The sequence below is a fragment of the Drosophila innubila genome, chromosome X, assembly GCF_004354385.1.
Source record: "Drosophila innubila isolate TH190305 chromosome X, UK_Dinn_1.0, whole genome shotgun sequence".
NCBI lineage: Eukaryota > Metazoa > Arthropoda > Insecta > Diptera > Drosophilidae > Drosophila > Drosophila innubila.
Genome location: NC_047626.1, coordinates 26468518 through 26481204, shown reverse-complemented (window position 1 = coordinate 26481204; position 12687 = coordinate 26468518). Strand labels below are relative to the sequence as shown.

General features: G+C 41.1%; 4 protein-coding genes across 6 annotated transcripts in view; 2 read left to right on the top strand and 2 right to left on the bottom strand.

Moving 5' to 3' along the window:
• Window positions 1-12687, top strand: part of LOC117793916 (flotillin-2) — a 124947-nt gene that overhangs the window by 99712 nt on the left and 12548 nt on the right. The gene's annotated exons all lie outside the window — the stretch shown is intronic.
• Window positions 1698-3894, bottom strand: LOC117793912 (glucose dehydrogenase [FAD, quinone]). The gene has a single exon (XM_034634357.1). The coding sequence runs from the start codon at window positions 3892-3894 to the stop codon at window positions 1987-1989; it is 1908 nt and encodes a 635-aa protein (XP_034490248.1). The 3' UTR covers window positions 1698-1986.
• Window positions 6047-8366, top strand: LOC117793908 (glucose dehydrogenase [FAD, quinone]). Of its 2 annotated transcripts, XM_034634352.1 has the most exons (2): window positions 6047-8047; window positions 8078-8366. In XM_034634352.1, exons 1-2 carry the CDS (start codon window positions 6080-6082, stop codon window positions 8255-8257), a joined length of 2148 nt encoding a protein of 715 aa, XP_034490243.1. In that variant the 5' UTR covers window positions 6047-6079; the 3' UTR covers window positions 8258-8366. The 2 variants fall into 2 exon arrangements, with proteins under 2 accessions (XP_034490243.1, XP_034490242.1); XM_034634351.1 differs by having other exon boundaries at window positions 6047-8366.
• LOC117793913 (glucose dehydrogenase [FAD, quinone]) lies at window positions 9185-11413 on the bottom strand. The gene is made up of 2 exons (XM_034634358.1): window positions 11032-11413; window positions 9185-10942 (listed from the first exon to the last, which is right to left on the bottom strand). Exons 1-2 carry the CDS (start codon window positions 11411-11413, stop codon window positions 9444-9446), a joined length of 1881 nt encoding a protein of 626 aa, XP_034490249.1. The 3' UTR covers window positions 9185-9443.

Below are 12687 nucleotides of genomic sequence, written 5' to 3'. Positions count from 1 at the left end.
TTAATAATATTAATTGCAAAATGTATTTAAGTATAGAACTTTTTGAGTGAACTTTTTTTTTTATTTTAATTTTTGTTTTTAATTGAGACTTAAACTGATCGAATAGGGAACTTTCCAGTTAATTCCATACACTATGTAGTAGCAATAGAATTAATAAAATTAATTGCAAAATGTATTTAAATATAAAACTTTTTGATTGACCTTTTTTTTTATTTTAATTTTTGTTTTCAATTGAGACTTAAACTGATCGAATAGGGAACTTTCCAGTTGATTCCATACACTATGTAGTAGCAACTAAATTAATAATATTAAATGCAAAATGTATTTAAATATAGAACTTTTTGAGTGAACTTTTTTTTATTATTTTAATTTTTGTTTTTAATTGAGACTTAAACTGATCGAATAGGGAACTTTCCAGTTGATTCCATACACTATGTAGTAGCAATAGAATTAATAAAATTAATTGCAAAATGTATTTAAATATAGAACTTTTTTTTATAATTTTAATTTTTGTTTTTAATTAAGACTTAAACTGATCGAATAGGGAACTTTCCAGTAAATTCCATACACTATGTAGTAGCAATAGAATGAATACTATTAATTGCAAAATGTATTTAAATATAGAACTTATTGAGTGAACTTTTTTTTATTATTTTAATTTTTGTTTTTAATTGAGACTTAAACTGATCAAGTAGGGAACTTTCCAGTTAATTTCATACACTATGTAGTAGCAACTAAATTAATAATATTAATTGCAAAATGTATTTAAACATAGAACTTTTTGAGTGAACTTTTTTTTATTATTTTAATTTTTGTTTTTAATTGAGACTTAAACTGATCGAATAGGGAACTTTCCAGTTGATTCCATACACCATGTAGTAGCAATACAATTAATGATATTAAATGCAAAATGTATTTAAATATAGAACTTATTGAGTGAACTTTTTTTTATTATTTTAATTTTTGTTTATATTTGAGACTTAAACTGATCGAATAGGGAACTTTCCAGTTAATTTCATACACTATGTAGTAGCAATACAATTAATGATATTAAATGCAAAATTTATTTAAATATAGAACTTTTTTATTGAACTTTTTTTTATTATTCTAAGTTTTGTTTTTACTTGAGACTTAAACTGATCGAATAGGGAACTTTCCAATTGATTCCATACACTATGTAGTAGCAATAAAAATATTAATATTATTTGCAAAATGTATTTAAATATAGAACTTTTTATTGAACTTTTTTTTATTATTTTAATTTCTGTTTTTAATTGAGACTTAAACTGATCGAATAGGGAACTTTCCAGTTGATTCCATACACTATGTAGTAGCAATACAATTAATAATATTAAATGCAAAATGTATTTCAATATAGAACTTTTTTTTATTATTTTAATGTTTGTTTTTAATTGAGACTTAAACTGATCGAATAGGGAACTTTCCAGTAGATTCCCTACATAGTTCCCACTTTGGGGTGACCTTTGCTACAATGATCTGGAAAAATGTCACATATTAAATGCAATTTCAGTGGGAATGTTGTTTTCTTAGCTTCGCATTTGCTGCTGGGTTTTTAATTGCTTTGGTGGGAGCTGTGAATGCTCGCTGAACGATCGAAGGTTGCAATTCTTGAAAAGTATAGCCAATGATCGTTATTAACCCTTGGCACATTGTTTGGTTGCTTGTTTCTTTTTTTTGTGGTCCAGTTAAGAAATAGTTTCATTTGCTTCATTGTTTTGACCTTCGAAATGAATTGAATGAATTATTGTGTTAAATATTTATTAATGGAACAATTACTAGAGAAAAATGAGATATGTTAACTGTGGTGTGAATAATGATAATGTGCATTATAAAAGATTTACTGACGGAATAGTTACTGAAGAGCGAGTCAAAGAGAGATATATATATATATATGGTAAGGATAGAGAGTTGGAAAAATAAGAAAGATTGTAGCTTTGACTAGAACTAAATAAGATTAAAATGCAATTAGATCCAACCGCCATGTGAATAATGATGCCAATCCTCCTTGATGATGTCCGCTCCCCGCTCGGCGATCATCAGAGTGGGAGCATTTGTATTTCCATTGGGAATAGTGGGCATAATACTTGCATCGATCACCCGAAGACCACGGAGACCGCGTACCCGCAAACGTGGATCGACAACGCCAAAGGGATCGCCATCTGGGGCCATTTTACAGGTGCCAACGGGGTGATAAATGGTCTGAGAATAATACCTAGCCAAGCACTCCCAGAATGCATCACTGAGGTATTCCACCTCGGGGCAATTTCTCCACTCGTAAATGTTTAGGGTGGCATTTAAACGTTGCATCGCCGGCGTCTGGGTGAGATGGTGGGCCATTTTAAGACCCTCGACCATGATGGCCATGTCAAGAGGATCATCATAGTAGTTGGCATGAATCGTCGGATGAATCTTGGCATCCTTGGAGCGCAATTGAACATAACCCCGGGAGCGTGGACGCAACAACAGTGGGGCAATCACAAAGGAATCCTGATACATCACCGGCTCAAAGGTGTTTGCATAATTCTCCAAGGTGATGGCCGCTCCACGTCTGCCAACCATGCCACCATCAGCACCATAACCATAGCTACCCATAAAGAGCTGTACGTCGGGCCAATCCCGTCCAGACTTTTCATATCGTGTACTTATGAAACCCATGACTTCGCTGACGGGCATCGCATAGAAGAATCCTCGCCGCTCGTGAAGAAACTGGTTCACCGACTCCTCAGACAACTGGTCAGGCACAATGAAGGACAAGTGCTGACCCGGCTGTTGGCTATCGAAGGTATAAATGGCACCCGATGTGGAAATGTGGTCCTGTAGATTTCCACCCACGCCGGGCAAATGTTGAAATACCTCAATGCCAAGTGGCTGCAGTTGCTCCCTGGGTCCCACGCCGCTGACCATCAAGAGTTGTGGACTCGCCAAGGCGCCAGCTGCAAGGATCACCTCCCTGCTGGCCAGCACATTGTATTGCCCCAATCCATACTCAAATGTGACACCCAGGACACGCTTGCTTCCGGTGCCATCGATAATCAATCGTTGCACAAATGCCTTGAGCACAATATCGAGATTGGGACGCTGCCAACTGCGACGCATGTAACCCTTGTTGGTGCTACATCTCAATCCATCCCGCAGGGTGCCATGTGGTGGGGCAAATCCGCTCTGAGTGCGTCCATTGAAATCGCCGTCGGGATGGGCCAATCCCAGTTGACTGGCAGCTGTCATGAATATATCCAGCAATGGCGATGGGGATCTGTAGCGTTCCACGCTGATCGGACCACCGTGGCCATGGTACGGACTATGCTCGTAGCCCGGCACACGCATATCCTCCGCTTTTCGGAAATAATGCAGAATATTGTCATAATTCCAGCCCGGATTGCCCAACTCGGCCCAATGATCGTAATCATGACGATTCCCTCGAACATACATCATCGCATTGATGGAGCTGCAACCTCCGAGCACCTTGCCCCGCGGCCAAAAACAACGTTGATCCTCCATTGCCAGACAATAGCGATCCGAGGGCTCCGTCGAATACTTCCAATCCCATGGACTGCGCTGGAATACCGGATACATTTGGGGCAAGTCCATCAAGAGGGGCTCATCCCCTCCAGCTTCAAGCAGAAGCACATTCCAAGCCGGATTCTCGGAGAGACGAGCGGCAAGAACACAACCCGCTGAGCCGCCGCCCACAATAATGAAATCGTAACTGTTGCGCAACTGTTCGATGTGTATCGAACGCACCCGATGCTCCTCATCGACAATATCCGATCTGTAATCCTTAATGCCCTTATTTAGCATGAGAATAACCATTGCTGAGGGTCCCAGTGTCAGCAGGAATCGCCATATGGTCACAAATGTGTTGACCGCCGTCATTTCCGTTGTAGATTCACTTTTAGATTCGTTTTCAATTCAATTCGAGTTGTTAGTCAATTTCAAACTGAACCCGGCTTTTGGGATTGGAGTTCTCTTTGAGTAGGGTAATTCTACACAGTTCTGCACAATTTGCTGAGCCATCAAATCGCTTTTGACCAACTTGCAGGTGCATTGACCAATGTCTGTGTGTTTGTTACCCCTAGAGATGGAAGCGTGCCGCTTCGTGATCGGTGTATCGATTACACAACAAGTTAGAACTCTTCTGTTGAAAATGCTCCCTCAAGTCCCCAAGTTAAGTAATTGTTTTGACAAAATGAAAGATGCATATTTTAAAATATATTTTGTATAATTCATTATTTTTATTTGTTTTAACAAATAGAGAAATTTACGTATTTATTAAAGTGGCAAAAACTAAATTAGAAAGCGTATTAAAGCTTCAGCTATGCAACAAGAGATATTTACATTATTTACATTCTCACGTCTAGTTTGTTTTTATTCAGTTTCGTAATCTGAACTTTTAGATCGCATCGATAAGTGAATCGCTTGACAATTTACACTGGAACTTTGTTCGCTTGAATTTGAGTGTTTGAGTGTTTTGTGTATTATGTCAAACCCTCATTCGCTGATAATGTCGAGTATATTTTGATTAACTCATTTACTTAAATGAATACACATATATATATACAAATATACATACATATTGGGTATGACTTTGTAGTATAAGACTTCCGTGCGAAAAGAAAACAAGATATGCTAAACAAAATCGCAAAAAGCAACAAATTTAATTACAATTATAGTATTAAATAGTATTAAAGAAGGAGCGTCTCTATTGCAGCTATATGATAAAGTGGACCGATTTTAACCAAATTTGGTCAGGATGTATATTACCAGCCCAGATGCATATTCTATCAGTTTGGTTCTGATATCTGACAAATAACTTTTTCATACTAAAACTTCATTTTCGATGTATCGTTTCTATGGCAGCTGTATGATATAGTGGACCGATTTTAACCAAACTTGGTTCTGATGTATAATACCAGCCCAGATGCATATTCTATCAGTTTGATTCTGATATCTCAACAAACAAATAACTTTTTCATACTAAAACTTAATTTTCGATGTATCGTTCCTATGGCAGCTATATGATATAGTGATCCGATCCAGAAATAAAAACAAACATGATCTGCCTTTACTATCCAGGAACCTACATACCAAGTTTGAAGTCTCTAGCTCTTATGGTTTCTGAGATCGACGCGCTCAAACTGACGAACAGACAAACGGACAGACGGACAGACAGACGGACTTGGCTCAATCGACTCGGCTGTTGACCCTGATCAAGAATATATATACTTTGGGGGGTCTGCCACGCCCCTTATTGTATTAAGTGAAATATATTTTCTTGATTTTATTCTTCATTTCGTACTTATAATATTTGCATAGTGCTCCCGACAAAAAAACCTTTTTTAAGGTATTTTTTTTTTGCAAAATAAAATTTGTTATCAGTTAATTGACTAACTGAATGTGTATCTCTTCAAAGTCTCTGAAAAACTCTAAAAATGTAATGAACAGTTAAATGAAATTTTAATTTAAAACGAAACTATCAGTTATCGTGACTTGGACTTGACTTAGTCGTTTAGAGTTTGAAATATACTTAATTAAATATTTTTGCAGAAGTAAGGCGAGTGGACGACTTAGAAATGCCCTCCTTAGAGTTTGAAAGATTTGCATGGGATTTTCAGAGTTAAGAAACGTCATTCCAAACTTTATATCATTGAAATTTCTTACATATGCAGCATGCCCATTTTTTGTAGAGTATACAAAGCATTTGCTGTTAAGTTCAAAGCGAGAGCTTTAAGCACTGGCACCTCTGTTATTTAAGAGTGGAAGCTTTGGGCGCAAAGAAAGAGAGGGAGAGAAAGGTAACATAGATGGAGAGAGAATCGGAAATATTTAAAGAGCTGTGTAAACAGAACAAAATAAAGAGAATAGAAAGAGACACACACAATAATAAAGGCAAATGGCAGATAAAAAGAATCAAATAAAATTTGTAAAGTCGCAGATCATGAGAACAAGTTATTAAAAACATTTAAAATTTAAAGGTAAAAAACGTGAATCATTTTGGGTTGTCTTTATGGTATGGAAGGCAACGAGCCAAATAGTCTTAGCCCGGCCTAAACAGTTCAACATGCACAGCCCGAACGTGCGGTCTCACTGCACCAGCAGGTTGGCAACCCTGGCAGCTTTGGCAACAATAGCAACCCTGTGCTGTACGATTGCCCTGCTGCAAGGAGCTGTGGCCAGTGGTGGGGATGAGCCGGGGAATCCACGAAGCAGCGGCTTTGGAATCGCTAGCATCGAATCTGTGGTGAGTGCATTGAATGCCAGCGCCTGGAAGTTGACCAACAGCAGCGATTGGCCGCCAGCGTATGTGGCACCTGCCACACCTGAGATGCAAAATCAAGGCAACACCTTTGACTATATTGTGGTGGGAGGAGGCAGTGCCGGCAGCATTGTGGCAAGTCGATTGAGCGAGCAACCGAATGTTCAAGTGCTGCTGCTGGAGGCGGGCAACTTGCCACCTCTTGAGTCGGAGATTTATGGCTGGAGTGGCACGCTGCATCATGATGCACGCTACATGTGGCACGATGAGGCCGAACCGAATCCAAAGTGTTGTCAGGCCATGCAACCGCCACACGGCTGCTGCTGGTGGCACGGACAGTTGCTCGGTGGCACCGGCGCTATCAATGGCAACATCTATGTGCCAGGTAGTGCGGAGAATTTTCAGGGCTGGCGCTGGCGACTCGGCTTAAAGGGTTGGGATTGGTTGCACGTGCAACACGCTTATCGCCGCCTGCAAACGCAATTGCAACTCAGTTACTTTCCCGTCGAGCCCTTGAACTTGCGACTCTCGACATTGATCTATGCTGCCACCGCGGAATTGGGCGTGCCACGCATGCGGCAACCTCTGGTGGCAGGCAGCAGCTTTGGCTACACGCACCATGTGCCTGCCACAATCAACAGCGGACGGCGAGCGAACAGTGCACGCAAATATCTGGCCACACCCGAGGTGCGACAACGTTCCAATCTTCGTATCCTGCACGGAGCTCAAGCCGAGCGTCTGCTCTTCAACTCGCCGGGGAGTGGGCAACCGAGGGCTAGGGGAGTCTCCTACACGTTGCAAGATCGCAACGGCAGCTTTGGTGTCTGGGCCCGAAGGGAAGTGATTGTCAGTGCGGGCGCCATTAACTCGGCCAAATTGTTGCTGCTCTCGGGAATTGGCCCCGCTCAAAAGCTGACCAAACTTGGCATCAGATCGCAACTGGATCTGCCGGGAGTCGGTGAGAATTTGCATGATCACGGCATGTTGCCGCTTTTCCTACGCTTCACACGCAACTGTGCCGTCAACAGCACCTCCGACAGGGGGCGTGGCGCGTTTGAGCCCGCCTCGGTGGCCGAGTATCTGTTGCAGGATCAGCGTGGTCCTTTGGCGTCCAGTTTCTCCATGATGGGTTTCCTCAACTCGAGTGCACCGCAAAGTCGCAGTGGACAGCCCGATCTTCATGTTGTGGCACACACGTTGTTGCAACGCGGTGGCGCCGGCAGCTTTGGCTATTTGGGCTTCCGTCCAGAGTTGGTGGCGGCCCAGCAGGCGGCGCTGCAGCAGACGGACATGTTGCAAGTCATGGGCTCCCTGTTGTTGCCCAAATCACGAGGCAGCGTCAGCTTGCGCAGCAAGGATCCTCGACAGAAGCCCTTGATACGCAACAATTATGGCGATCATGCCGATGATCGTGCCACATTGTTGCGCTTTGTGCGCTACGTGCAACAGCTGGCTGCCACACGCGCCTTTCAACGCTGTGGCATGCAACTGTGGCTGCCACCGTTGCCCGAATGCGATGTCCTGCCACCGGACTCGGATGATTATTGGCTGTGCCACATTCGTTACATGTTCATTGGGGCGTGGCACGCCGTCGGCACTTGCCGCATGGCAGCTCCAACTCATCCACGTGGCGTCGTCGATGAACGCCTCAGAGTGCGTGGCATCCAAGGATTGAGGGTTGTGGACGCCAGTGTGATGCCAGAGATAACTGCTGGACACACAAATGCACCATCCATGATGATTGGCGAGCAGGGAGCACGCATGATACGGGAGGATCAGTGGAATGGGGATGAGCTTAATGAGGATCAGTTGGAAGAGGATCAGTTGAATGAGGATCAGTTTAATAAAGATCATTTCAATGAAGATCAGTTCAATGAGGAACAGCTGGAGGAGAATCAGTTGGAAGCCATGCTAGGAAATCAAGCAGAGGAGAACCAACTAGATAATGATCTGCCTGATCTAAATAATGAAATTCCTTTATAATAAACATATGTATCCAAATAACATATCAGTTAATTACTCCCTTTATACCCTGTAATACTAGCATCATTAAATTATCCCAAACTATATACAAAGTTAATATTTGCATGAATCTTAAATCCAAACTTGAAATGCCTTGAGATTGTCTCATATCTGGCTTACTTAAGCTGTAGATCTTCTAATACCATTTAATACTTGATCCAAAATGTTATCTTGGGGCACAAAATTAAACTTAATTTTGCTTGGAGATACTATGTCTGAATTTATCTGCTATCTAATCCATTTGGGCTTGTCATAACTTTTTGTTACAAGATTATGCTGGTTATTTATAGCCTATAATAATAGTACTTAAGACTATTTGATTTCATTTTATAGCCTCTTCAACTTTATCTTATCATCTGCTGAGCAGCACTTATGATTTCTCTCGTTACACACCTGCCTTCATATCGTTTTAATTATATTTGCAATTTATTTATCAATCTTTCACCCCATGGCATTAATTTTTAAAACTTTAATTGCAGCAGATATGATAAAGTAATTGTAAAGGGATCAAAGTGTATCAAGTTCTTCAAGTGTTGTTTGTAGACTGATAGATTTGTTTGCAACAGATACACATGGGTAGAATGATACTCGGGTGCTCATTAAAAAAGCTATAACATTAGAAAGTACATACTTCCAATACAATATAAAAACCTCTTTTAAAAAAAAATGTTACCAAATATTCTACTAGTATTTAGGTAAATATTTTCTGATATAAAGATACAACTGTTTCCAAAATATTCCTATATCTCGACTAAGGTACATTTGTACCTCAATAATATATTTAAAACAGAAATACATGAGAAAACATGGTACAATTGTTGTACAAATTCTTTGCTGCTTACACTTGTACCAAGTACCAAAAGTATTTAGTGAAAATGAAACGCATCGTTTAAAAGAAATACTCATTTAATGGTCACTTGGTTTGCATTTTCATAAAGTTTTAATAAATACATTGGGATGGCTTAAGAATAACAAAAAAAAAAAAAGTTGGGAACGAATACCTTAAAGAAGGTGCACCCATTAAATCTAGAGAGTCACACTCACTCTGGCACTGGCACTCACTCTGGCACTCATACACATTTACATTCAGATTCACATACACTCACACACTCGCTTAAACATGATGTTCGGGTGTTATCGGGCCTTATCAGACTATAGTGTTCTTGATCCAGAATTCCTTGATCATATCGCTGCCCTTCTCGGCGATCATAATAACGGGAGCATTCGTATTGGCCGATACCAATTTGGGCATAATGCTGGCATCGATCACCCGAAGTCCACGAATGCCGTAGACCCGAAGTTTGGCATCAACGACCGCATCCTTGTCCCAATAGGGCGCCATCTTGCAGGTGCCAACGGGATGATAGATTGTCGATGTATAGCGTCGGATCATGCACTCCCAATAGGCGTCGGTGAGTGGAGGAAGCTGCTCGCATCCCGGCCAATGTATGCTTGATAGTCTCGAGCCAAAACGTTGCATGGCCTTTGTTCGAGACAGAGCTACGGCGACCTTAACGCCCTCGATCAAGGTCTTCATGTCGAAATCATCGCTCAGATAGTTGGGAAAGATGTAGGGATAATCAAAGGGATTGCTGCTACGCAATCGAATACTTCCTACACTCCTGGGACGCAACAGCATGGGAATAATGCTCCAAGCATCACGATTATTGATCGGCTCAAAGACCGATCTATAGAAGGCATCCGTTAATCCATGTGCCTTACGCAGCTGCGATCCTCCATCCGAATTGGTTGATCCCGACACAAAATGGAACTCAATGTCCGGCCAATCTAGCGTGCTATTCGCATACTTAGTATTCACATAGGCGAGACCCTCGACGCCTCCCAGTATGGTGAGGGGTCCCTGGCCAAAGACCGCGTACTGCAGTACCGTTGACATTGTGTGGAAACGATTCTCCACAATGGAAACGGGTTGATTCACTAGAAACGTCAATCCGCCGAGACCAATGTGATCCTGTAGATTCTCCCCAACGCTTAGCTCCTTGATGACGGGAATGCGGTGCTTGGCCAGCTGTTTACGCGGTCCGATTCCGCTCAGCATCAACAGCTGGGGACTGTTAACCGAACCACCCGATAGCACTACTTCCTTGGTGGCACGCACATGATACAGTTTCTGATCCTTGACAAATTCCACGCCAAAAGCCAGCTTACTGATCGGATCGATCATGATGCGCGTCACATGCGAATTCATCGAGATGTGCAAATTGGGACGAAGTCGAGCTGGTCTCAGGAACGCCTTGGATGTGGAACAACGTGATCCACGTCTGGTAGTTCCCTGGGCAATCATAAAACCCGTCATTTTCTCGCCATTCAAGTCCCGATTATCGTAGCCCATCTCAACGCCCGCCTCCACAAAGCTGGCTGCCAGGGGGGTGTGATAAGGCGCCTCCCCCACCGTCAAATAGCCCCCAGTTGCGTGATATGGAGTGCTGGCCAGGTAGGGATTCGTATTGTCCTCCGACTTCTTGAAATAATACAGGGCGTCGCGATAGGACCAGCCGGGATTGCCGAGTGCCTCCCAGTTGTCATAGTCGTGCTTCGACCCTCTCAAATAAAGCATGTAATTCAACACACTTGAACCGCCTAACACCTTGCCCCTAGGCCAATTGCAACGTCCTCCCTGCATAGCTGTAGTTGATATAGAGAGACAGATTAAGTTAGTAACCCAACCCAGGAGTGGGTACCGATATGTTCGTATCAATACCCCTAGTACGTACCCAGACACGCTGTTCCTGAGGGTTCTGTCTTGTATTGCCAATCGATCTTCGAGAGCTGTAGATACCCGGCCATGAGGGGAACATCCGTTAGCTCCGTCTCATCCCCGCCCGCCTCCAGCAATAGCACATTCCAGTTCTCCACCTCGGTTAGGCGATTGGCAACCACAGCACCCGCGGAACCGGCCCCTATCACTATGAAATCGTAATGATCGAGAATATCATCGCTGCTCACATCGCTCGGCTTTGATTCGGGATCCATGATCTCTTCGTACTGAAAATAGGCGACCGCTGCCATCAACATTGGGATGAACCAACTGTTGCTTGTTGCCGCCGTCACCGCGCCTCCAATCGCCGATGCCGCGCCCACAATCGCCGAGCTCATGTTGCCTCCGTCAATCGGTTCCAAAGATAACGAGAACGATAACGATTACGATGCTAATGATCTGAATGAACTCAGCGTGTCTGCAATTAAGAATCTTTTGATCAGTTGATGGAAAATCAATCAAGAAATATCAAGCGTTATCGAAATTGGTAACAATTATATTTGGACGTATTTTAAGATATACAACAATTAAAAAACAAACAAACTGAATTTCATCGAGAACCTTAATAATATTTGCGAATAAAATAAATGTCTGAATATAAGTTTTGCAGCTGTTTGAAGAAAGATTTTTGGTCTAAAAAATGCGTCGAGAACATCAATTAAGAGAACACATCTTGATTTTGAGAACATTTTAAATATGACCAAGTTCTTATTTTAAGAATAAATGTTCTTAAAATTAAAATTAAAAAAATAAAAAAAATAAAAATTTATTTTTTATATTTATAATTTTTTTTATTTTTAAATTTTGATTTATTTACCTTTTATTCTGTTTTAGTAATTTTTGAAATGTTATTTTAATTTGCACCTATTTATACTTTCCTAACAATTTAAGATTTTTATTCTTATATTAAGATTTAAAGATTTTTTAGATTGGTATTGTGAGTTTTAGTAATTTGTTCTTAAAATAATCGTATTTAAAGAACAAAATATTTAAGATGAATGCTCTTGATTTTAGAAGTTGGTCTTTTTTTTCAGTGCATTAGCAATACATTTCCACTAAGGGGGTAAGTTAGTTTTTAAAAATGAGTTTATGCCAAACATATACTTGTGTCAAAAGCTATTAACTATTTTGCCACTAATGTGTTTCAAATTAATTTTGAAATACATACTGATTAATGATAACCTGCAGTTTACACAATAACTTTCCACTCAATTTCCCTGCTTCGGGCGTAGAATTGTCTAAAATACCGCCAGCGTATTCACTTACGTCATAAATGGAGACCACTGTAATAAATTGAATTTCCTTTTACGTTTTCAACCGCGTTTTGCTTGTCAATCAATGTCAGTCACTCGCAAAGTCGATTAGACCACTACAGAGAGCTTTAATTGTACAGGGTATGTACATATCGTACATACGTTTAAAATATGTAATCAGGTTAAACAACGAAGCGATCATTTTGGATACACATAGAAAAACAGTTTTCATGCTTCAACATTTCGATCACGATCTTTGTGTGGAGGGAGCAGCATTACGATAATTTCGTAACTCCATTTGATATGCAATACCCTTTCCCGCTTGGGGCATTACAACATGCTTGGCACTCTTATCAAAC